This window comes from Podarcis gaigeae, assembly GCF_964106915.1.
Source record: "Podarcis gaigeae genome assembly, chromosome: 6".
NCBI classification, from domain to species: Eukaryota; Metazoa; Chordata; class Lepidosauria; order Squamata; family Lacertidae; genus Podarcis; species Podarcis gaigeae.
This window is the reverse complement of record NC_139682.1, coordinates 40,267,998-40,294,985: the sequence shown is the minus strand read 5'-3', so window position 1 is coordinate 40,294,985 and position 26,988 is coordinate 40,267,998. Positions and strand designations below refer to the sequence as shown.

The window sequence follows — 26,988 nt, the reverse complement described above, 5'->3', positions numbered from 1 at the left end:
AAATGTGTTTCAAATGTGCTATACTGTGTATGCAGCCATAGCTGGAGCACAGAAAGGTATCAGCTTACCACTGAGCAGCTTGTTTGCAACCAGCATTCTTGAGAAATAAATGGCTCAGGTCTGATAGAAAAGCCATAGTGACAGGTAAGAACATAAGGAGATCCTTGCTGGATCTGACCAGAGATCTACCTGGCTCAGAACTGTGTTCTCACAGGGACTACCTAGAAATCCACAATATATTACACATAAGTATAAATGGGATGCAGGTATTCTTTGCCAACTCTCTAGTTTCTGCAGAACAAAGCTCTTGCAGAAAGATAGACTTAAATCCCATACATGATAAGACCATCAAGTTCCCCTGCTCTCCATTACCATTCGGAGCTCCTGGCACAGAGTAACTACCATACAGTGGCCCAAGCTTATACTCTAGAGCTCCCTTGATTCAGTCACTGTGTCCTCCTCATAGGGCTGGTAGAAATCTTTCAAGCTCTCCAGTTGCATCTGAACACCGGCACCAGCCGCAATCAGGGTGCTCTGCGGGCTGTGAGTCAAGATAGTGGTTTTCCGGCTGCAGAGGCTGCCATTGGAGAATTGCCTCTTGAGGTTGGAGTGAAGGTTCCCACAGCAGGAGAAAAAGTGCATGATATCATGAACAAGATGTCCGCTGAAGAACATGTAAATCCAGGGGTTGCAGCAGCTGCTGAGGCTGGCGAGTAACATGGTGATGGTGTAAGTTGCATTGCTGGACTCTGAAATGGAGAGGGAAACAATGGCAGTTAATTTACCCCCCACCAACTCCATGCAAATAAAAAATGTGTGGTATGTCTCTGGCAGATGTAGACATGTAAAATACAATTGCATGTAATAATGGTGTCCTTAAATGTGAAATATGCCTCTTAATTGTCTGCGTAGAGGATAGAGAGGGGTGTGCGAGTGTGGCTTGAAACTGAGTAAGATACAGGGCTCTGTTAAGTCCTGTTCAGAAATCACTGTGCCTGCATAGGGAAGGATTATACTGAAGGTGTGGGTGTGACATTTGTCACACTGCTAGTATTCTACAGGTAATATGTGGCAGGTAGTTGGAACTGGCTTTGATTCTCAACATAGGAGCCAGCATGCAATGTGTAAAATAGGATAGACTGTGCCTGAAGGAGGATTAGAACTCAGGTCTTTGAGAGTCTAAACCCGGCACTCTAATGACTCCACTATCTACCAACCCTCAGCTATTGATTAGTTGACCACACTGTTTGGGTTTCATTTTAAATCCTCCAGGCCAGGGATGATGCTCTCGTGCTCAGTTCTTTTAATGATTCTCTCTCTTGCTTGCTTTAAAAAAAAAGTATTATTTGAACATCTATATAATCTTTATCTAGGTAACAATTCCAAGCATAATTTGATTCCATGTTCTGTAAAGAACTCAAAATAGGGAAATTAAACACCATGACGGTATATCCTACAATCATGATGGCTTATAAGTTCACACATCTGCATTTCTGTTTTAGCAACCAATTTTTCAACAGCGTGTGATGTTATTATTTTACTTCAAAACCATAATTGTAGACGTATCTTGTAACCGTAATGAAAATAATAATGTACAGGCAAAATCACCCCCTCTCTCCCACCACATACAAATCTTTTAGAAAACAGTCGTTTCCGTGTTGCATTAATGAAAGCTAGATGGAGATGCAGAGCAATGCAGTTGCTACTAGAATACAGTACAAGTTGTAAATGTCTGTTTGTGACAGAGATCAGCCTAGACATTGCATCTTACTATGCTGGTGGGTGAGATGTAGGTAGGTGTGTGTCGAGGAAAACATTTCTTGCCTGATGTGAGTGAGTGAGTGAGTGAGTGAGTGAGTGAATGAATGAATGATAGATTTCCTTCTCCCAGGTTACATGTGCAAATCAGGAGCTGGTGTGCATTTGCTGCGAGAGACAGGGAGTCACTGAAGTGTGTCCGTACTGTATACCTATTTGTGAGTGTTGCATTAAATCTGTTTTCTTCTGGGTGGTTTTACTCATCTAATCAGAAGAGCACTTCCCCACCCGCCGTGGGATGGATATGAAAGAAAAAGCTATACTTGATCACCACATGGAGGCCCGACTAAGGTCCAGAGCTTGCACTGACTGTGATGTGGGAAGCAGGGTGAGTCTTTGAATCCTGACCCTCTCTTTCCTCCTCAAAGACACTCACCGTCATTCGGGGCATTCCTGTCCCACACCGACCACATCTGCATGCTGAAGAAGGGAGCCCAGCAAGCGACGTAGGCCAGCACTATGACAAAGGTCATCTTCACAGTGCGGATCTTTGCCCTCGAGATGGTGCGCACGCTGCTGACCCGGGAGCCAGACTGGCACTCTGCTCCCTTCTGAACGGTGGCTGTATAAGAAATAGCAGCAGCCGCAGTCGTAGGGGCAGGACAAGGACCGCAGCTCTGCGTCTTCCCTCGAAGGTTCTTGCAGATCTTGTGGCAAATGAGGCTGTAGCAGACGGTGAGGATGGCCACCGGCAGCACGAAGACGCACAAGGTCATCCATGTAATGTAGGCTTTAGCCCCCCAGGGATACTTGAATTCCGCCCAGCAGTCCAGCACGCCAGAGCCTTGCTGCACTTCTCTGAGAGAGAAGATGAAGATCTGAGGCAAGCTGAGCAGGCAGCTGAGCAGCCAAGTGACCCCGATCATCTGGTAAGCCTGGCAGCTGGGCTGCTGCAGGGTGCGCAGCGGGTGGCACACCGCCATATAGCGGTCCAGCGTCATAGCAATGAGCATGTAGGTGGAGGCAAACATGCTGAGCACCTGCAGGTACTTGACAGCCTTGCAAAGAGGATCCGGCCCCTGGAAGCGATAGGTCACCTCCCAGATCATTTGCGGGAGGACCTGGAAGAGCGCCACCCCGAGGTCGGTCAGGCCCAGGTGCAGGATGAAAAGGTGCATGCGGCTCATCTTCTTCCTTAGCCGGTACATGGCCAGAAGGACGCCCAGGTTCCCCACCAGGGTCACCACCAGGATGGCTGCCAGGACCCCAATCTCAGCCTTGGCGAGTTCTTCGTCTCGGGTGTGGAGGATAGTCTGGTTGCCGTCTCCATCCTTTGGCTCAAAGAGTCTGGTGCTCTCCAGAAAAGATCTGTTCACAAAGCTGCTATGGTCAGTGCTATTCTTCCCCATTGACTAGGATTCGAAGAAGTGCGGTGATTTCCGAAAAGTAAGTTCTGCAATATGAGACTCTCTGAGAGATCAGGTAGTTAGATTAATAGCACTCTCCTCATGACTGTAGATCTGTAGAAGCCAGATTAACTGTTCCCTCTCCCCTTAATATTTGGCCTGGCTATTTATCATCACGAGGTGAGGCAGATTCAGCTAACAATATAATTTGTCTTAAATCCCCTTTTCTAATTTGCCTGGAAAGCTGCAAAACTTTTTTATGAATATGAATTGTTTACAATATATCTTGCTCAGTTTTCATTTCCCTCTTCTAAGCCCATCAACACCCCTGCTTTGCTTTGGGATCCGATAGCTCGTTGAATTTTATGGTCTCTCTTCTCTCACTCCCCTCACTTCTTTCCTAGTTCCTTTTTCTCTCGGGATCCATTAGATCTTTTCCCCCTTTCCTCTCTGCACTGACCAGCTCAGACAGCACTACTATTAATTTTCAGAGTCTTTTATAGAAGTCTCAGGAAAAAACAACAACAATTAAAATAACTAAAATCCCACCATCAGGCACAGATTTTTTGCCTACGTAGTAAACTGAATGAAGATAAGCATTTGCAAATCAATCAAAATGCCAAGGTCCTGGATCTCTTTTTGAGTGCCGGTGGTAGATGCTAAATCTGAACGCAGCTGATTCCCCAGGCTGTGTGAACTGCCTGCTGCTTCAATCTGGGTTTTATAGACAGGGAGCTGCCCTCTCTGGTTGGTCCTTACCATCTGGCTCTATTGTCTCCTCTGTTGCTGAGCTAGAATCTGAAGAGAGTCTCCTGCTTAATACAACATGCATACAAACACACACACACACACACATACACAGAGGTGAGTGTCTTTTCTTTCTTGAGTGAAGAAATAGATCAAATATTTCTTTTTTAAAAAAAACAACCACCATTTTGCTCCCAAGTGAAGATCTTCTGGGCGTCCAGATGGTATGGGGTGTTTTTTGGGGGGAAACTTCATTAGTTTCGCCGTGAGTGCTAATATATTCTGCAGAAGTGTGCCGATTTGCAATATTCCTCCCTTTCCTCCTATCCGTTAATGACTCCATATCCAGAAAAGTCTCTCCCTCAGAATTCTCTCTTTATTCACAAGGTGGTCAAAGTTTGTGATTATAATTGAACAGTATAGAATGGAAAGTCGATGAAAATATGTCTTGTTTACGATCTACCTTTTTGCTTCATTGAATCCTATCATCAGCTGTTTTTTCTTCACATTCCCCAGAGGCTGGCTAGCAAATATCCACAAGATTGCAATCATGGACAATTCTGGAATCCTTAGGAACAGAGTCAAATTTGGCATTAGAGATTGTGATAAACAGTTTCTGTGGTTATTTTGAAAGAGTTTCTTATGGATTTTTTTTTGTAGTTCAGTGCTCTTTTTAAGTAATGCTGTTAAACACAAATTTAACAAAATTGTTACTTTCCAGACACTTCAGAAAGATTTGAGAATTATTGATAGAACTATCTATGTGAAATCATGAACAAAACTATATTACAGAGAGTTTCATCTTTGAATAATACAGAGAAAATCTGCTATTTGTTGATGGTTCAGGAGAAAAACACTACATGTATTTATGTTTGCCTTAGCTGCTCAAAGGATCAAGGATCCAACAGAATTTTATTATAAGCTTGGGGTCCCATGTGCTGGAGAAGTATATGTACTTCTACACTGTTTGTATTTTGTGATGGCCCAAGGGTTCTAACAAATAAATTTGACTGGCTGGCCCACTGGCTACAGCCAAACCTGATGAAATCAGCAGCTGTGAATAATTTTCAGTGATCCTAAGCACTTCCTAAGAACACTGTGGTATAGAATACACCATTACAGTGATGCGTTGCCCCAATAGAATATCTTTATTGCAGGTGTATTTTGGCTATGGAGTTTATAATAGAAAAGTGTCCTTTGTTTCCAAGGAGTGATCATTTTGGATTTTTAAACATTAACATCACGTATTGCCTTCAAAAGCTAACTTGGCTGCTACTCCTTGGAGGAAAACGAAAAGCAGCTTCCCAAATAATATGGGTTTTCTTCAGAATTAGTTTTCTTCAGGAGGCAAACTGCTACAGCCTGGGGTATTTGCAGTGTCTGAGCTATGTGTGTTTGCTTTTCTTCCCTTAGTAGGGACTGACAGTCAATTCGCCATGCAAACACATGAAAAAGACTGTATAGGTCAACCAGAAATTAGCACAAATGATCTTGTGAATATATGGCTGCACCATCCTGTAGAAATGACTGAAGTCATCATGGACTTGTTGTGGGGAAAGAGAAGCATTGCACGGAATAATATTCTTCTTTACCACAGTCAGACTGTCTGATTTCCTGGCAGTTTACTAAAATGTGAAATAAAATTAAAAGCAGAAATGAAACCCAATTGAATGTAGAAGTGGAATGGAAATCAGATTCCTGGGAGTACATCTTTCTGGGCAGGTAGATTATACATTATTTTGATATAATAGCAATATCCTATACTCTGTAAAAAGATTCTGATAAGGAAGGGAGATTGAAAGGGTTTCTTCCTGTAGCAGGCTATCGCCATGGTTTCAGCAGTTGATGCAAAAACTACCTATTTCATAACAGCCTATTCTGCAATAAAGTGCAGTTACTTTAATAAGACTGCTAAACCATCCCCACTCCCGGAAGGAGGAAGACGAATGGGAGGGTTTGCTTTGGATGAGACAGCAGCTAAGATTTAACTTTCAAAATAATTGCCTTATTTACAAATATAGGCAAACAGCAGGCAATCCTAGCAGGCCACAGACCCACTATCCCATATTAGTAGTCACTGCACCCTTCAGCCAGCTTACCATGCTCTTTCATTGTGGCCTGGGTCTTACTTCAAAAACTACAATCTGCTGCTATTTCACAACTGCCCCCAAAACACCCTGTGCCATCTAGATGCCCAAAGATCTTCACTTTGGAGTCATAGAAGCAAATGGGTTTTAAAATAAATAAATAAAGAAAGAAAGAAAGAAAGAAATAAAATCTCTTTCTTTGGTCAAGAAAGAAAAGACACCCACCTGTGTGTGTGTTTGTTGTGCATGTTGTATTAAGCAGGAGACTCTCTTCAGATTCTAGCACAGCAACAGAGGAAACAATAGAGCCAGATGGCAAGAACCAATCAGAGAGGGCAGCTCCCTGGAGGGTAAGGTTATCAATGACTTGTTAAGTTGTGGGTGAACATATCAGATGACACAGCAATTCTCCAAACAGCTCTTGTTTATTCACAGTCCAGAACAGAACTGAACTGAAGGGTTCAGCCATCCTGCTTATATAGAGCTCCAGTACAACGTAACTGTAACAACTTTCTGTAACTATCCAATCACTGAACGTCACTTTCGATCCCTTATTTGCATATGTGGACCTGAACTATCTACAGTATCCCCCTGCTGGCCCAGGGTGAGAACTTCAGTACATAACACCTATGTTCCGTCAGAGGTAGTATGCCTTGGAATGGCAGTGGCTGGGAATCACAAGTGGCTTTTGCCACTGGTTAGCTGCTGTGAGAACAGGATGCTGCGCTAAAAAGGCCAAGGGCCTTCTCAGATCTGGAGCTGCCCTTGTACAAGGGACACTACAATATCACAAGCTGCATCTCATTTCCACACCACCGGGCTCTGAAAAGGAGTACTAAATTATGTGCTTGAAGCCGCTCCTTGCTCACACAATCATTATCAGCAGTATGACTAAGGATTTGTTCTCACTGGAGTAATAAATCTGTGTCAAGGCAGGATCACTTGAAGCTGAAGGTTGGCCGGCATCATTGCCTGATCTTCTATACAAAAAAAAACCCCATATAGAAAACTTGATGGCAAGGAGAAGAGTGGTCTACTATTGTTCTATAGAAGAGAAAGAAAAGCCCTTTCCTGCTCTTTATCTTATTAGAATCAACAGCAAAAATGACAACTGGTTATGCCTGGTGCACAATTGTGCTCCTTTAAAGCCATGTCACTGCCTGTTCCTAGAGTCTGACTGCCATTATTTGTTTCTACTTACAATATTTTTCGCTCCATAAGACACACCTAGTTTTTAGAGGAGGAAAACAAGAAAAAGAATATTCTGAAAGAAACAGTGGATATAAGATTTTTGTGGTTCATGCTGTGGCCACAGACATGATATGTGATTTGACGGTGAGTTTGGGGTAGTCCAATGCAAAAATCCTGAGGATCCATGTGGATCCGTGCTTTGTAACCACATTTTTGCACCACTGCAGCCCCACGAAACAGTGGATGTGTGTGCCTTTTAGTGCAGGCTGTAGCCATGGACATGCTATGTGATCTGTTGGAGAATTTGGGTTGACCTAATGCAAAAATCCTGAGTGTTAAGTTGTGGGTGAACATATCAGACGACACAGCGATTCTTCAAACAGCTCTTGTTTATTCAAAGGCCAGAACAGAACTGAACTGAGCTCAGTCAGCCTGCTTATATAGAGCTCCAGAACAACGTAACTGTAGCAACTTTCTAAAACTATCCAATCACTGAACGTCACTTTCGATCCTTCATTTGCATAACTATCTACAGTATCCCCCTGCTGGCCCAGGGTGAGAACTTCAGTACATAACACTGAGGATCCATGTGCTTTTACCTTCCCTTTTCCCCGGCAGCCTTCTTTATCGCTAGAGTCCCTTATCTACCCTCCTGATCGCTTCCTGATAAGCTGCTCAGTGGCTTTGTTTCAACACCCCCTTCCCTCTTTCAAAAAAAGAGAGCACAATCTGCTTTTTGCCTATGGGCAATTCAACTCCAGGGACCACGCATTTCCTCCATAAGATGCAAAGACATTTTCCCTTACTTTTTAGGAGGAAAAGGGTGCGTCTTATGGAGCGAAAAATACGGTAATTAGAGCTCTCGCATTATTGTTTTCCATTTAATTAAGCTATCAAATCATTTGGTGCTTTAAACCATGAGCCTGACTCTCGGATTCAAGATGGCCAGCAATCAACCTTTACTGCTTTCTCTCTCTCAAGCCTACCCAGGCCTGACACCCGGCCAGCAAGATACAATGGCAGGCTCCATTGGGAAGGATGTGCTAGTTTGGACCTAATGTCTGGGACTGTATGTGGAATATCTACTGTTTAGAGAGTTACCCTGAAAGATAATAACTTGTGGTGCCCTCCACAAGTTTGGGACTATAACTCCCATCAACTCCAGTTAGCGCAACTGTGTTGCATGGGACTGATGGGTGTTGTAGTCTAAAATAATGGAGGGCTGTCTTAGACCATGTCAGACCTTGTGGTGGTCTTTTGCAAACTAGGCCCCAGCCTGACAACTGGTCATGTACCCCCACCACCAACAGCATTATATACTATATCTTTGGGAGTACGAGTTGTGGGCAGTTGTGAATTTAGGGGTGTTCCCTTTGCAAATGGTGTGAGAATTCTGAAATATAATAAAATTCCTTCTCTTCTTTGCTTTTAGTTTTGCTCAGGCAAGAGACTAGAGTTACCTTGTCATACTACACCAGGTACCTGAAGAATTATTGCCCAGGGTTTAGAATCTGAGTTTAGAATCTTGGTTTTTATCATCAGCTTTTAAACAAGGTGCATTTTTCAAAAGGCGTTAGGCAATTACCCTCCCTAACAGCAGATATCTGAAAGAGTAAAGTATATATATAAAACTGTGTCAAGGGGGTTGGGGGACTATTTATTGGCATGTGCTAATGAAATAATTCCAATGGCTAAGCGAACAATGCTGATTTGTATCCTACCGCTCATCTCCCAGAGGCAGTATTGACCTGCTGCAATGATTCACTACCCTATTAAGAAGCTATTATTCTGCAGATACAACCATGTCTGTTTGCATGGCGGGCAATTTGTTTCCTGGTTTTCTTTCCATCTCCACTCGCAAGTGCTTCTTTTCTGTTTGTTTGAAAGAAAATATAATGAAATCAGCTGAAGCCCCAAGAGTGCATTCAGACTGATCTATTTATTTATCAGCCAGCTGCACAGTATCTGTTGTCACTCCAGGAAGAAGCCTAACTGAATGATGCTAGCTCAGCTACAGCTCTTGTTTCTTCATCTCCCTACAGGCTTGGACTGTCCTTAGTATGGGGCCTAATTAAATCAAGGACCTAATTAGGTGGAAAATGGCCATTTGCCAGCTTACTGTTGATTTTGCGGAGGTGTGTGCTGTTGTGTGAACTCGTTTGTTCAAGGAGCAAGGAACACAAAGCTTGAATCTGGGGCCTACATCTGGGGCTGGAATTTTCACTGTTCAGGGCCAAACTAGATGCAGTATGAGAGATCTGAAAATAAGACTTCCTGGAACTTTTGTTTTCCTGCCATACCCCTTCTTACTTTGCTTTGGTATAGTATGCTCTGGCTTTGTTCGCATCAGTTTCTCACATGAAGTCAGATGCAAGCCAGTGTATACATCTACACACATAACATATTGCAGAATTGTGTTTGTAATGTTTTGTGTCTCCAGGTTGCCATCACAGTCCAATGCAGCAATCCTATCAATACAAGTAGATACATATAGGGTTGCTCTGCAAGTCTCCATTTATGCTCTTAATCTGGGGGGTGCGCAGGGGTACGCATACCCATAAACATTTTGTGAATCTAAGTTTGGCCTCATTGAGGGGCAGTATTTCAATATGAGTAGGAAAATGAGAGTACCCCTAAACATTTATTTAGAAAAAAAGCACTGCTCTTAATGCTTGGCTTGCATTCTGCTTCCTTTCCCCCATAATTCTGAATTTCCTGGTGCTACTCAGGTATGAAACATTAGGGTCCTCTTGTTGAAAGGAGGTTCAGAGAGCTAGAATGTAAGTTTTCCATCCTCAGGGGCAGCCCTCCCCCCTTGCTAAAATGTTATCTCAGACCTTTTAAGCCACTTTAGATAGCAATATTATCTGTACAGTATATGCTCCAATTTAGGTACTCTTTGCAACAAAAGAAACATGCTTAATTTGTGTAGGTTATTCTGATCTTCATAAAGGCTCTTGGGAGGTTTTTGCTTTTTTTCTTAATGGATCAGAGATTTCAAGTCCCAGAATTTGTCTAACTTTTGAAAGCACAAAAATCTCTTACACCATGAAGGCCTTATGACTTGACTCCCTCTTCCATTATGGGCCTCGACACTGAGGAAGATAGCAAGGCACAAGAAAGCATAAAGCAAGATGCAACCTTCTGGCAATTACCACCCAGTGGAGCATTTTCCCTTTTATCAGTCATACATATGGAAGAGCAACACATTTCCTGGACAAGCTGCAGTGGGTGCTCTTTATAACAGCTGGGTCCACTGATAACAAGTGGCCTTGCAAAGTTTCTTAGTTCAGGTTGGGCAGGCATTAGAGCAGTGTGTTTCAAAAATGTGAGGCCAGGGGGCAAAGAGCTGTGCCATGGAGTTGCGCCAGCTAAGAACTGGGTGTGTTGGCAAATAGTATGTCCTGGTATATGGCAGCTTCCTATATTACTGCCCCCTCACCTGCCGCAGCCTGGTTTGGGAAGACAGGCTTTTCAAAGGTGTTTCCTTATGTATGCTTATATACATATTCAGTTTTTCCATTCTTGTGCAATGACTCTATGTTCTTAACCCAGCCACTGATTGGCAATAGGTGCATGCAGTAAGTAGGCCTGGCAATACCAGCAGGTTTTGATGAACTGGGGAAATTGCACAGACTCAATGCAACCTGGCATTAACAGTCTTCGAAAAGTACATCAGGGGGTTACCAAGATCATAATGCTAATGAAGCTGTTTATTGGACTAATTCCTAATGGCCATTCTGTCACAGAATTTGACAGGCTGTTCAGGAAAGTCAAAGACAAATGTATGGAGGGAAGGAGTTTTTAGAGAGATGTCTGAGGATGTCTCCTCTGTACTCTTGTTTATTGCTCTAGCCACTGTCTGCAAACCCTTGCTTTTAGTCATTAGTTCAACACCCAGCTGCCATCACTGGTGCAGAAGCATTTGCTGCCCAGACAGACAGAGTCCTGGCTGCAGACAGGTCCACCCACTTTCCTTTTACTTTTTGATGGTGCTGGTGACTTACAGGAAGTGCTGGGGGAGATCACACAGATTTCGTGGCATAGGAAAACTTAATGTTTTCATTTGCTAATCCGAAGGAGATCTAGATTTTCATGAACATTCCTCCTTGTTCCTAACAGATTAGGTTGCAGACCAGTAATGATTCTTGCTTGTTTGATCTCTGATTATCTATGTATGGAGAGTATCATTCAATATCTAGATGGCATAGGAGCCAACTTTGAGGGGGCCAGGCCCCTGCAAAGTTGATGAGCATTCTCATTTAAATGATGTGTGCGCACTGCATGATGTGATCAATTATGCGGGGAAGGGCTTACCTGTGCCCCCAACAATATTTTATTCAAGTTGGCACCCCTGCTAGGTGGCACTGGATTTAGTTGTATCTGGATGAAGTCAGGAACTTCCTGTTGCAGCTGAGAGGGAAAAAAATTATTGTCCAGCTTCCTGACTGGTGTGTTCTCTAAGCCTTTGATAGCAATCTATAATAGGATATTTAATATTTTGTCTCTGTGTTGTATGCATGTGTGTATCCCATTAAATATACATTCTAATATGTAGAAAAGAAAGACTTGATTGCAATTATGGCTTTGAATTAAAAAGGGCACATCTCCAAACCTATTGCCATCAGAATTCCAAAGAATTTAACACAATGGCCTTTTTCTTTTTTCTTCCACTTTCCCAAGCTAATAGGCATAAGCTAAGGGGGTCTAATCCTGCAGCTCTCAGTCAAAGATGAGATGCTGACCAACATGACACCAATGAAGCCTCAGATAGAGCAGGCCAGGGACTACACAGGTCAATTTTCCTGCTTGGCAGGGGGTTGGACTCGATGGCCCTTGTGGTCTCTTCCAACTCTATGATTCTATGATTCTATTCTATGATTCTATGATTCAATTATAATGTTAAAATGTGTTATAAACAACCTAGACCCAATAAAATGGCAGTATAAAAAAACTTATGAGCCAATAAAACAGAAATCTAGAAGACTCAAAAACCAAAATCTTATGCATCAGGAAAAGCCTGAGCAAGAATACAGCCTTCACAAGATGTCTGAAGGAATTAGTTTTTGTTTTGCATGGTAGCTTCAGAGTACAAGAACTTTTTGTGGTGATGCTGCATTTTGGGACACACACATTGCTCAGCCATTCTGATCTGCCCACGCTGACTATCAGATTCCCTTGCCAGAACATCTCATGACCTGCCACAAGGAGGTGAGGCAGCAATGGGGAGATTTACAGCTACCTGCTAGGTGAGACAGATATACAAGCAAGCACTACTAAAGCCTCTGTTCACCTTTAGTCCAACAAAGCCAGAAGAACAGAGCCTACCTGTTATGTCACTCTGTGCCCTCAGGTATTCTTTTTTCATTAGCTCTGTTGATGCAATTCACTGCTATTTTCGGGTAATTAAAGATGCATTTAATCCTGCAATACAAATTTAGGAACATACGGCTTTGATGAACCATGGGCAGAACTGCATTTGTCAAGCTAAGTACCAGCTTATTTTTCTTCTGAGTAATTTGGAACAATCAAATAAAATAACATTGCTTGCTAGCAACAGTGCCCACAGCTGAAAAGTACCTACCAGAATGTGCAAGAATGAGAGGTACAAAAGGAACAGAGATTTTACTGAAAGGTGGTGAAGAGGAGGTGGATTTGAGATGCCCAAGCTTGCAGATCAGCAGATGAGTTGGTGTGAAAACAATATCCTGCCTCTCTTTGCAAAATTAATGAACAGCACCAAGTTAATTAACAGGATTGCAGACTTACGTTTATCTCTCAGCAAGTCTCTGGATTCAACAAATTATGCACATCCTTAAGAACTATTATGCAGAGAGGCAGAATTGATATGGTGAACTAAATATGAAATGATACACAGGAGAAAGGAGAGGCTCTGAGGCTTTCAAGGAAACACAGGCTGCTGTAACACCAGGGATAGCCCAATGTTTGTTTTGATGTGTTGCTTCAAATTTTACATACAAAGTGAGGTAGAACCAAGAAGAGGGGGGCAGAGTATATTTTAAATTCATGGCCTTTCCAATGTTTCCCCTCTCTTTAGAAGGCCTTGTCTATTTTAAAGTGCTTTAACATTTAATGTTGATATTTATCAGAGTGGATGTACACAGCCCTTGGTGTCACTGTAACTCTGGAATCCTGCATCTCTCCCAAGAACCCCTAGACAAGGCAGTACCTATCTACCAAGACTCACAGCTGAAATCCCTAGCAAAAAGATCCTCATTTGCTCTTCCAAGAAAATTGCACAACACAGGGCTGTTTTCTGTATTCCATGACTCCTAACCAATTCAGTCCAGCAGAAGGACTTGCAGAACCCACCTCTGCGAGCAATGCCCTGACTGTAAAGCAGCCATCACACTTAGTGATGACTGGTGACCATTGGGAATGATAGGCAGAAGCCGGGGGTCGAAGGGAGCACAATGATATTTATTTATTTGCATATTTATAATCCACACTTTCATTGGAAAAAATATATCAAGGTGGTATACAACATATAAAAATGAAATCAGACAAAGGCATCTACAAAAACATCATTTAAAGCCTCTATAAAGCATCAGTATTTACAGATTGGTTGGAAAGAGAAAATTTACATCACAAAGGCCTGTCCGAGCTGTGTAGATCTCAGAAGATGTTTGAAATAAGGGAGGAATGGTTGCTGCCAAACCTGTACTGGCAAGGAGTTCCACAGGGCAGGGACCTGAGGAATTCGGTTATCGAGGTAAAGGATAAACGATCAAAAGGTCCCAGTAGGTGGAGTCAAAGCCCATGGCAGGCTGGAAATAAGAAGGGGGGGGATGGCTGGCGCTGACTGAGGTTGGTGTGGCAGTGCCCTCTTTGTCCAACTGGACCAGCCCAGGGGTGGAGGAAGGGGGTGCAGTGGGTGCTGTCTGCCCTGGGTGTCACCACTGAGGGGGGTGACAAAATGCCGGGCGGCACTCACCGCGGGGCCTGCAGCACGCCCAAGCCACACATCTCTCCTGGGAGAGACGCGGTGGCTTGGGCGCCTGCAGGCTCTGCGCTGCCCCAAACGGTCCGCCCGCTACCCCCCCCAGCTGTAGGGCGGCTGAGTGGGAGGAGGCAGGCAGACTCGGGAGGCCCCACGGTGCACCCTGCCCCTATTGGCAGCTTACCCTGTCCCTGGGTGTGCTGCCCCAGATGCCCAAACGGCTTCCTCCACCGCTGGACCAGCCTCTACTCTCTGTATGGCTTTGGGCCAATGGCAAGCTTTTTGTCTCTGTGCCCCATCTGAACACTAGGAGTGGAATGATATTTCAAAGCAATCTGTTTGCACGGTAGCAGCAAAATCCGAAGCCGTCTTGCACCACTAAGCAAATGCTTAGAATGGGACTTTTCCATTGCTGGGCTGATACATTGTCAAAAGCAATCCTATTTCAATTGCAAACAGTTGCAGCAGACGGCAACTGTTAAGACTCGGAGAAGAAATGGTGTAGAACTGACTACAGGAACACGCAGCATAAATTAAAATGTTAACTACAGTGGTGCCTCGGGTTACAAACACCTCGGGTTACAAACTCCGCTAACCCTCAGGTTAAGAACTTTACCGCAGGATGGGAACAGAAATCGCATGCTCGCAGCGTGGCGGCAGCGGAAGGCCCCATTAGCTAAAGTGGTACCTCAGGTTAAGAACGGTTTCAGGTTAAGAACGGACCTCCGGAACGAATTGAGTTCGTAACCAGAGGTACCACTGTATGGTTATATGAACATGAATGTCTCTTAAAAATAAAAATAAAAAGACACTTGCTTGAAAAACAACATAGAGTAAGCCCAACCCAGAAAGGCCGAAAACTTCCTTTGAAGCTTGAAAGCCTTTGAAAGCCAGAATGCTCGTCCCTGTCAGAGGCAGTGATATTAATTTACTCTGATGACTGCAACAGAGAAAAATAGGGGACTAATGAGACTTCAGTCGGAGGAGCGGCCAACGGGCCCACAATTTCTACTATACCACAGCAGTGTTTTCTCTGACCCAAGAGATTGGAAGAGGTGAGGTCACTGAGGTCACACCATTAGGATGCTTCCTCCCTGCTCAGAAGCACTCTGGGTCATTTAACAAGGACGCAAATTATTCAGCGTTAATCACGCTAAACTGGAGCAATGCCTAAACCAGAATAAGCATTGACTCTTCAGTCCTTTCAGTACCAAGGTCCGGCAAGTTGTGACTAAGGCTCTCTACATCATGAGCCATTTCAGTGCTCATCAGCCAAGATGATCACTGTCACAAATTCTGCTTTGGAGTATGAGGAATGGGAGAAGCAAACAAGGAGGGTGCTGGTGGGAATAAGAGTTTTAAAGAGATTAGATTCAGGAGTGGCCAGCACAGGGGGAACTGCTGCCAATCTGGTCCTCCAGGCACACCATGTTTCTTTCAGCTTACCAGGATAGTGCAGGGGATGGGAATGATGGAGGTCAGGGCTATGTAGGCACACCAACGTTCTGATTCATGTGTTAGTTGGAGAGGTAAAAATTAGGTATTGTTGTTTAGTCGTTTAGTCGTGTCCGACTCTTCGGGACCCCATGGACCAGAGCACTTCTGTCTTCCACTGCCTCCCGCAGTTTAGTCAAACTCATGCTGGTAGCTTCAAGAACACTATCCAACCATCTCATCCTCTGTCGTCCCCTTCTCCTTGTGCCCTCTATCTTTCCCAACATCAGGGTCTTTTCCAGGGAGTCTTCTCTTCTCATGAGGTGGCCAAAGTATTGGAACCTCAGCTTCAGGATCTGCCCTTCCAGTGAGCACTCAGGGCTGGTTTCCTTAAGAATGGATAGGTTTGATCTTCTTGCAGTCCATGGGACTCTCAAGAGTCTCCTCCAGCACCATAATTCAAAAGCATCAATTCTTCGGCAATCAGCCTTCTTTATAGTCCAGCTCTCACTTCCATACATCACTACTGGGAAAACCATAGCTTTTACTATATGGACCTTTGTTGGCAAGGTGATGTCTCTGCTTTTTAGGATGCTGTCTAGGTTTGTCATTGCTTTTCTCCCAAGAAGCAGGCGTCTATTAATTTCTTGGCTGCTGTCATTAGGTAAGCTTGCTTTATATTGCAGACTAAACAAAATTATTCTCCATCATTACCTAGGGGGACTAACTTCTGAATAAAGACATGTAGGATTGTAGAAGAAGCAACACCACCATCTGGTGTCTGCAGTTAAGATGTACCATACTTGAATCTTCTACTAAAGGGCACAGTTTATGCTTTTGCTATCATAAATAGCAAAAGGGTCTATAAAAGTCTTCTAGTCCAACCCCCTGCAACGCAGGAAACTTTTTGTGCAACCTGGGACTTGAACCCACGACCTTGAGATTAAGAGTCTCATGCTCTACCATCTGAGCTATCCTGTTGTTGTTGTTGTTGTTTAGTCGTTTAGTCGTGTCCGACTCTTCGTGACCCCATGGACCAGAGAACGCCAGGCACCTCTGTCCTCCACTGCCTCCCGCAGTTTGGTCAAACTCATGCAGGTAACCTCGAAAACACTATCCAACCATCTCGTCCTCTGCCGTCCCCTTCTCCTTGTGCCCTCCATCTTTCCCAACATCAGGGTCTTCTCCAGGGAGTCTTCTCTTCTCATGAGGTGGCCAAAGTACTGGAGCCTCAGCTTCACAATCTGTCCTTCCAGTGAGCACTCAGGGTTGATTTCCTTCAGTATGGAGAGGTTTGATCTTCTTGCAGTCCATGGGACTCTCAAGAGTCTCCTCCAGCACCATAATTCAAAAGCATCAATTCTTCGGCGATCAGCCTTCTTTATGGTCCAGCTCTCACTTCCATACATCACTACTGGGAAAACCATAGCTTTAACTATACGAACCTTTGTTGGCAAGGTGATGTCTCTACTTCTCAAGATGCTGTCTAGGCCTGGGATTGATAAACTGGAAAACCCCCCCTTAGCAAATCAATAGTTATTTGGTTTCCAGTAAAAAAAGGTCAAGAGTTGCAGTTAACTCAGTCAATTGGGCCACACATTCTTCTTGATCAAACAGGACTTTCTAATTATTATTTTTAATTTTTATGAAAGTTTTTTTGTAAAAAAATATGCCTATCTATGATAGAAGAAAAAGTTAAGAATGCATATTAACAAAAGAAATTAAATTCAAATAGGCAAAGAAAATTAATATTGGATTGGACTAAATTGAACCTTTTGTGGTTTTTCTGCATAGCCTCTGTTAAAATTACATGAATTCCTTCATTTTTCCATTTGTTGCAGCTATTGCTGCTATATGTTGTAGGACAACCATTAAGAAAGTGGCAGAAAAAAATTCTCAAGTTTATTAAGGTATAAAAACTCCAACAGGCCAATGTAAAATAGAGGAATAATGGAATACAGGAATACTGGCTAATGCTGAATTGCATTATGTGGCAGCACAGTTAAGATTCATATTCTAATAGCTGCAAACAAAAATCAAGCTTGAGGGCTTGTCCACACTTTCTCTTGTCCTGTGCCTAGAAAGCATGGGTCTGAGGGGTTTTGCCCCACTGCTTTCCCCCAGAAAAAACTGCTCTTTGGTGCTGAATTGGAACAAATGGCAATCTGCAGAAAATCTGATTGCCAGAGTTTTCCCGAGAGAAAGCACTGGGGCAAACAAAGGTGTGGATGACCTCTAAGTTACAACCCAATTCCCATTTATTTAGGAATATGCCTATTGAACTCAATGAGTAGACTGTGCTGCTAGTGGCTTGAATTCAGTGGACTTACATATGAATAAACTTGTACAGAATAGTGCAGCTAGTGGTCTGAGATGGATAAACAAACAGACTGTACAGTAATAGGGAATTGTTCCATATTATGTATTTATTGGGGGGGGGGAGAGAGAACAAAGCTGGTGTTTGCATCTTTGGTAAAAAAACACTCACCCCCCACATACACCCATACACCCATATACACATACGCCCATCCCCAAATCTTGCGCTGCAAGAGAACTATAGCTGAGATTTGAACTTGGTTCCTCACATCTCCGAGCAGCATCAAAGCTAGTGGATTGTTTGCATTTTATTTGCAGAGTGGCAGTGAGATTAAACCAAACCCTGCATTTCAATGCTCTCCAGACTCAGAGCTGAATTTAAAGCACAGTCCTCATCAACACATTTCTATAAACTAGCTTTATCCCTTGGCAATTGTGTTGTCGCTCTCTACTGGGTATGTGTGATGGGGAGAGAGAGAGAGAGAGAGAGAGAGAGAGAGAGAGAGAGAGAGAGAGAGAGAGAGAATATGTGCCTCTGTGTGTGTGCTTCAGCCCCACTTGCTGTGAGCTTTAGTCCCAACCACAGTTTAGCTTTATGTGTAGATGTTCCCAGTGTTGTCACTGATCTGTGCCCAAATTCTCTTCATCCAACTGTTTGAGCTAAACAGGCTCAACTGTTTAGCTCAACAGCTCTTCATTCTCTTCATCCATTCTCTTCATCCAACTGTTTGAGCTAAACAGGCTCAACTGTTTGAGCTAAACAGGCTTCTGTTTTTGCTGCAAGGATAGGGTTGAGGGGTTTTGGGTTGGTTTTTTTTAGGAAACCACCGAAATTCCACCTTTGAAATGTATGCAAGGAACAGCCATTAAATTCAGTCAGTTTTGAATGAGGAATTGGATATTTTAAAATTGGCCTTATAGAACTGAATGAGTCTGTTCCGCCCTCCCCCATCACTCAACATCTGACAAAACAGAGTTTTTCAGGCTCTTGTAATGGGAGGAAACTCTGCTACATTTGCTATATCTGCTGTCTGGTGGTTTTTTTTAAGAGCAAGAAAAAATGGTTGCTATGGCAATCCTTATGTAGGGATCCATATATTCTGCAAATCAGTGCAAGAATGGGATTTGATATTGGGCCCAGAATAAACCATCCAGAGGGTCTCCTATTTATTTTTATAAATTAAATCTTATTACCCACATGGCTGCAGAGACAGGCTTGAAAGAGTGTGGAGAATACTTAGTAAAATCTAGGAACCAGAAGGACAGGAGTTAGGTAGGAATTTTAGTGCCAGTGAGTGAGGCTTTATAGTCCCTCTAGTCCATACCTGACTAGCTGAACCCGTATATGTTATGGTTCTCAGGCTGTTGTGATTAAAATGCATTTTTACACATGGTTTTAGTAAGCTGAAGCACTAGGGCCAAGTTGTGTATTTGGCAATCTAGGAAGCTACGTTTATTAGAGACATTTATCCTTAAGGTATGTTCACATAAAATGCTTTAAAAACATGTATCATACCTCTGTGTTCTATTATATCCTTTAAAAAAAATAAGTAAATTTGCATTGAACTCATTTGGATTTAAAACTTGTGAGCTTTGTAGATCAGAATGTATCAACTTTTATTAGCCTTAGTGACTGCATAGCAACAAGAAGAGAACAGTTAGGTGGGTGGGGCTGTTTATGTACAGGGAGTCAAGAAGCAAAGACGCTGGCAATATTTGTGGTGTCATCCATCTGGACTTTGCTGCAGACTTTGAAACTAGGATGTGCCCATGCATGTGGAGATAACCATATCGAGAAAATTCAAACCTGGATCTCAGCAGAGAGGAATGGATGCTGTTTTCATAAGTCAATTAGCATTACGGATACTTTGGGAAAGAGCTTTGATTCAGTGGGACATGTGACTATAAAAACAGTTCCCTCACAATACCAACTCAGATAAGGCAATAAGGAGCAGAGAAAACACAGCAGAACCACCAAGACCAACTCCGAGAATGTGGATTGGCAGAAGCCAATTGGGAAATGTATGGGAATTCAAAGAAGACTTAAAAAACAGAAATCTAAAGAGGTAACACACTTCTGCAGGCCTCACCTTTTCCCTATTTTTGCTTGTTACAGAATCCGTAGCCCATGTCTTTGGCATGTGTGTGCGTGAGAGTGTGTTTCACCCTCTGTAGATATGAATTTAGGGTTAGTGTGCTAGGCAGGGAAATTCCTTCACTCCAATCTCTATTCCCCTCTTCCATGACTTTTTCTTTACAAGGGAGAAAAAGGTCCTAAGCTGTGTAAATATGGTTAACAAATAAAGCTTTGAACCTTCATATATGGTCTGGTTATATGTCCTTATATTCTCTTGCAAAGGGAGACCCCAGGTTGTGTTCATCCTGGTATCTTTGCATTCCCCATGTAAAAATTAAAAAGATTCCAAACTGTCTGTGTCCTGGGTCTAATGGCACATACACAGTAACACTGCTGTTTAAAGTTCGCTATCTAGATCTGCCCCAAAACTGGATTGTGGTAAGGCCATTATGTGCTCTGGAAAGTGGTGTTCAGCCAACTTACTGGTGTCCAGTGTGTCGTGTTGGTAATGTTTAGAAAGATACGATTTTTGGCGGGGGGAGTAATATTACAAAAGCTCAGTCCAAATCAGCACAAAGGTGGTCTGCTGTTGTACCTTGCTATTAATACATTATCTAAACTAGACAGTTCCTTATGGTAAAATATTGCCCTCTAGTGGATGGAGCTCGCTGAAGGAAATAATATTTAACGAACTTGGAGGCTCCAAACTAACTTTAACCGCTGTATGTAGACCCCAGCAATGTACACAATTTTTAGTTAATGCTCTGATCTGCTTTGAGAGACTTATTGTTTTTATCTGAAAAGTGGGACAACAATATAAAGAAGGCAAGTGAACAGATAGGACACACCACTTTTGTATGTGTGATCGAGGTTGTGAGAGCACATGAGCCTAAGAAGCTGTCAGATACTGAGGAAGCCATTGATCCCAGTATTGTCAACTCTGAGAGGTAGCAGCTCTTCAGGATCTGAAGCAAAGAGACCTTCACATGCTGCTATCTGAGATTATACACTTGCTTTGCATAAGCAAGCCTCCAGGTTCTGTTCTTCCAGTTAACGTTTAACTGGAGGAAAGCAACTAGGAGCATGTTTATATTATAGAGCAAGTACTCCAAACTTGACCTTATCATCACATTGCAATTACTAGAAATGAAGTGTGAGGGTATTCCAAAAGGTGAACAGGGCTGACATATCATTGCATTTTTTTTAATGCAACCCCATCTAGATTATATTGTGTTAAGCCAAGATGTGGAACTGGTGGGGGTTAAAACCAGTTAAATGTAGTTTCATCCTAGTTACCAGCACCGGCTCAAGATGAAGGACAAAAGAGAGTCGCTTGGGACAACACCCTAGATTTGCTTTTTGTGCCTTTCATCTTTACTAAGGCGTCTTCTTATTGTGCAGCAGGTGGCGATGCAGTGTTAGTTTCCACATCAGTGTGTAGGAGCGGATCTTCACGGATGGGCTGTGATTTATAGCCTGATACAAACCGCCCAGAGTAAGGTGGACTTAACTTTCAGGATGCAATTATGGCCTGAGGTTGTCTCACTGTACACAACATCTGGTTGACAAGTTAAAAATTATTCATTAAGCTAGGCAAGTGACAGATAATAAAGAAGGGAGGGAGAATGGTGTTAAGACAAGCTGAGGCAGCCCGACCTTGTTATTTTCAGGAAGAGAAGAGCCATTTCAGATCCATTTTGTGCCTCTCTCTCCACCACAAGTGGCAAGGGAATTCCCCTTGAGTGTCTGTTCCCTCTGAAGCACACATGGTGTTGAGGTTTCAAAGTGATGTTTCCAGGCTACAGAAATGTGGGGAGCATATGCAACGTTCATATAATTTTTCTATAGACTTGACAGGGAGGAAAGCGGGTGGTGGAAAGAGGAGAAAAGCAGCAGGTTGTAGGCAACTGGCTTTAATTTCTAATAAACATTACATGAAAATGTTAGAAAACATAGAATCAGGTACATGAAACAGCTTGGCAAAGTTACCACGTCCTCTCCATGGCTCTCCAAACACTCTGGTGCTGCAAACCAGGGAGTAGGCTTGACTGAGCTTAATGGGGCTTACTTTCTGCGTAAAAGTGCACTGCTACTCAGGTGTAAACCTCTTTCAGCTTAGTGGGTACTTTCTGCTAAGTAAACACATGAAGGATTGGACTGCAAGCAGTGGCGGAGCATATGCCCGCGCTGCCTAGGGCAGTCGTGCTCCGAGGGGGGCGTGGCGTGGTGGGTGTCCTCCCAGCCATGGGATAGCCACTTGGGTGCCCAGAGCAGCGCATGTGCCCTGCAGCAAGGGGCGGGACAAGCCGCCCATGGCGGACATTTGGCGCACCACCTGCCCACAACTCCCAAGGCTCCCCTAAAGCGGCACAGCTCTCCCCCTTGTCCCAACGGCTCAGAGTAGGCTTGGGAGTAGCATAGCTGTCAACTTACAGATTTGAAAATAAGGGACCAGCAGCCAAAATAAGGGACCTGCAGCCTCACCTGTTTCAGGCACTCCAGTCTTCCTGTCCTCCTGCAGTCTGGTCAAACTCAGGCTGGGTAGCTTCGAGAACACTGTCCAACCAACTTTGTAACCAGAGGTTCAACTGAATAGAATCTGAATCACATGCACCACAAGGCCTATGCAGCCTCAAATTAAGATGGCTGCCCAGCCTGGCTTTGCACTGCAAAGTTTGCAGCAGCACATGCAACAAAATGGCGTCCAGCATTCAACCCCCCCCCCTCAGCTTGCATTAACTAGCCACACACAAGGCAAGCAAGCTCCACCCCCCCCCCCAGTCGTTCTTTGACTTCTTATTGGGTGAGCAACACAGCCAAGCAACACAGTTGGAGCCTCCCTCCTCCCTGGCTGGCAGGGAGGGAGGGAGAGGAGCTGCTTCCTTTGAAATTTAAGGGACATCATTTAAGGGACATTTAAGAGACATCCATCAATAAGGGACAGCAGTGGGACATGGCCCTGGAATAAGGGACTGTCCCTTCAAATAAGGGATGACAGCTATGGGGAGTAGTGGGCGGGCGGTGTGCTGAATGTCACTCCCCCCCCCCCCAGTGAGGTCACCCAGGGCGATGCGCCCTCACCCACCCCCCTTCCTAAGCCTCTGGCTGCAAGCGTAATTTCACATATTACAAGCTTGGCAGCATTTTTAGCACAAGCCAAACACTTGTCTCAAAAAAACCAGCTGGCTGGGGCTCCCTGATAGGAGCCTCTATATTATATTCATGTTTGCAGACATGCATTTGCCACATCCATTTTCAACATTTTCATACCAAGCTCATACCAAGAACTGACTTAGTTGGTCTTTAAGGTGCTACTGGAAGGAATTTTTTTAGTTTTGACTATGGCAGACCAACACGGCTACCTATCTGTAACTGCAACATTTTCAGGTGTGTGTTTTAAAACTTCTTTGGTGTGCACCAAATGTAATGTGTAACTAGTACGGTGGCCTTTAATAGTTGTGCAGAAGATGGAATTTCAGCAGTTTGTTATGAGATGTGTGTATTAGACTAAAGAATCAAATACTTGGACAGGTGGTTCACTGGAAACCTGTTCAAACCTAGGATAGTGCTTAAGGTTTCTCCTCCTTACCATAATCTGTATCCAAGAACAAACCATTACATATAGTTAGGCACCAGAAAAACAACAACAGACTTATTCAACCAACCCTTTGGCTGTTATACTATCTCTGGCCTTTTAAATGTGGGTTGTGAGGGGGGTGGGATGATGGGTGTTGGTTTCCGATTATTATATTATGCATTATGTGTTTTTTGTTGTAAACCACCCTACAGTCTTTGGATGAAGGGTGGTATATAAATTTAAACAACAACAACACCTTGGCTATTGATTGTGGTTAAGGAGAAAGTACACTAACCACGATCCTGGGTTCAGATTACATTTTAAGCCCAACAATAAACCAAACCTTAGCTTAGCTGTACATGAAGCAAGTCTCCTACTCAGGAGTCAGCATATCCGCATGTACATTCTAAGCCATGGTTGGACATAGCATTGTGTGCATACTTGGCCTGTGATTGACTAATAAACTTCCATTAACCATGAGACTAGTTCTTGGGAGTAGTAAGTCATCTCAACCAGCTGATCTGCAGCAACAAAAGCAGCAGTCCTAAGAATGTATTTTTGGTGTGATCATTTCCTAGGCTTGCTTTGATAATGTGTTGTCTTTTCCAGGCTTTCACATGGAACAGAAGAGCTCATGGAAGGAAAAATAAATCCATCCAGGTAGGGCTGTGAAACTCTCTTGCCAGAAACCCTGGAGAACCAACTGCCAGTCATTATTGACAATACTGAAGTAGATGTACCAATGATTTGACTTGGTATCAGGAAGCTTCCTATGACCCATTTTTTTTTTTTTTAATTCCTAGGAATATGAGATTGATGTTTTTGTTCTTTCGCATTTGTATGGAAATGTAATCCGTACATTCTAGTTTCACACACACCCTTCTAATTGATGGCATTATAGAATGAGCTTTGGACAACTTGTTTACTTCCCATCACTCCTGTATATGGAACTGCTCTCATGTGTCTTATCTCATTTTACAGGGTGCCTCCCAACTGGCACAATGACTGGCATGTGATAAGTGCACACATCTTGATTATTACCTCTGTGATCGATCCATCAGTGTAAGTGCCAGCCAAACACCCACCTTTATCCTATAATTAACAGCAATTATCCCTGAAAGGATTAATACATTGCAATATTACTAGGACATTATGGCACACCCCTATGGTAATTTATTGGGCATATTCTGCCCATTTAGGCACAGTGAGGCAAAAATAGATCATTTCTCTTGGTGCTCAGACCATAGGAAGGTTCACATGAACCTCACAGATAGATTGGAAGGATGTGTGAAAGGTTTGTGGAGTCATGCCAGTTAACACCATCCCCACCAAGGACACAGGCACAAACCAGGCCTTCTGCCAGCCATGTATTTAGCAGCCATGTGGAGCAGCCTTTTGCAGTGCTTTCAACACTTGAGAAAGCCACATCTTAGATGGCAGTGACACCCCTTCCCAAGTTCCTATGCTGTTCTCCTGTCCCCTCTCAGATCTTGCAGAAACTCCATGTCCTTCAAACCACCCAATGGCCTACTCCTGCCCACCCTCCAATGCCTGCTCTTCATTCCTTTGGCTAAACCACTCTCAGACATACACAGATGTCCTGCTACCGTAAACAACTCTGCCCTTTCTCCTTGCCTGACCCTTATACTGGAGCCATTGTAGAACTGGGAAAGGGGAGCAACTCCCCAATGAGAAAATTTTGCAAGGTCTTTTTAACTTAACCCCCCCCCAACAAAAACAGGTAAGTAAAAGGGGGCAGGGGGCATGATAGAAGTGTATAAAATTATGCATGGTGTAGATAATGTAGAGAGGGATTGTGCAGCCTTTCTACCTTATGTTGGTTTTTATTTTAAAGTTTTTAGCACTTCCTCTGACAGTGTGGGAGTTGGGTGAATGAAACATTTCTTTTTGCCTCTTTCCTCCCAGGCTGGCCTTTCTACAATGCACTGTTTTGCTCCACAAGTCTGCTTTGCTTTGTATTCTTCTCCCCCACGCCATCCAGGGAAGCATACATGTGAAAAGCCACATGAATTTTTCAGAAAAGGTCTGAAAAAAGCTTAAAAGCATTGCATCAAATTATGTTGAACGGCATTACTAAAACGCATTGTAGGAAGAACTGAGAGTAGCGGGGTAATTTGTTTGGGAGACTTGGTCCTCAAGTGGCATAGGTGCCAACTCCCTGGGGCCCTGGGTGCCTGAGCACCCACAAAATTCCCCATGAAGACGCCAGGCACCCACAAATTTCAATGCCAGGGCCATGCACATTGCATGGCACCCACAGCCCGAGGCACTCACGGTTGTGGGGCCAAGTTGGCACTCCTGCCACATGGAATGACTCCAAAAGGTAGTGGGCACTCCCTCCCAATATTTCCTGCCACTCTCCACATTCCCTAAATTTTCATTTACAGCCCATGAAGTTATGCTGTTGCATGGATTAAATCTTTGCTTCCTGGATAATGGTCTTTGCCAGTCTTTTTCTTCCCCAAAGGAGCTTTTTCGGCAATTGCCTCAGGTCCTTGCTATCCTTGGAGCTAGCTGTCATTTTGGAGTGGGGGCTGGGTGGGCAGGATATGATTGTCAGGCTGTTCAGTTCTGGAACCAGGAATGATCTGAACAAAATCACGTGGACATTCCATACCACCTAGTAAGACCGGCATGTGTTTGTGTTTATGAAAGCACAAAGCATTATGCAATCGGAATCACACAGAGTTGCAGATTACCAGCTCGGGTTCATTTGGCCGTGCAGTATTCTGCAGCAGAGAATAATAATTTTGGAAAAGGAAGCCCTTCTAATTTAAATGTGAGAAAAGATGGCTGAAAGTTGAGGAGGGAGGTTGCTAAGCAACGACTGCTTTACAAAGGGTTTTTCACTCTCCTCCCTCAGCTGACATTTTTCTTGAATATTTTAGATGAAGGAGTTTGGCCAATATATTAAACCACCCATATGATTGTGATACTGTTTTCAAACTATGATTTTCACTACTTTGCTTTAGCAGTAAAGCATGAGTATCAGGTTTTTGAAATCTGATAATGCAAGTGTTTACTAGCAGTACCTTTTCCTGAACTAGTTTTTCACTGGAAATTACCCACCTGGAGCAGAGTAAATTTTCCATCATTCCTGAAATTAGCAGGTGTGCTAAGAAGTTTCCAACAATTAGAAAATGGATGTAAATTGTGTGAAAATGTCAAGATAAGATACATTTTCCTCTATGACAGATGCAGAGTGACTGTCTTTTTAATTGCACCTTCTCATCTTTCTTTCCAAGAGACTGTTTCACTGCAGTGTTTATTTTATTGTTGACTTTCTGTGGCAAAGGGTTGACAATATAGACCACAAAACTGCAAACTGTTATAGATTTGGGAAACTTTGCTTCCCATTAGGATTGGTGCTTGACAGTAAATGATACTGGGATATTACATTTGCTCCACTTGGC

The 26,988-nt window shown here is 43.4% G+C and overlaps 1 protein-coding gene across 1 annotated transcript; it reads right to left on the bottom strand.

Moving 5' to 3' along the window:
• On the bottom strand, nt 1–3,167 carry AVPR1B (arginine vasopressin receptor 1B; the record flags this gene model as incomplete). The annotated part of the gene is made up of 2 exons (XM_083745287.1): nt 1–749; nt 2,195–3,167. The coding sequence occupies 2 exons, from the start codon at nt 3,165–3,167 to the stop codon at nt 427–429; spliced, it is 1,296 nt and encodes a 431-aa protein (XP_083601413.1). The 3' UTR covers nt 1–426.
• Nucleotides 3,168–26,988: the final 23,821 nt, after the last annotated feature.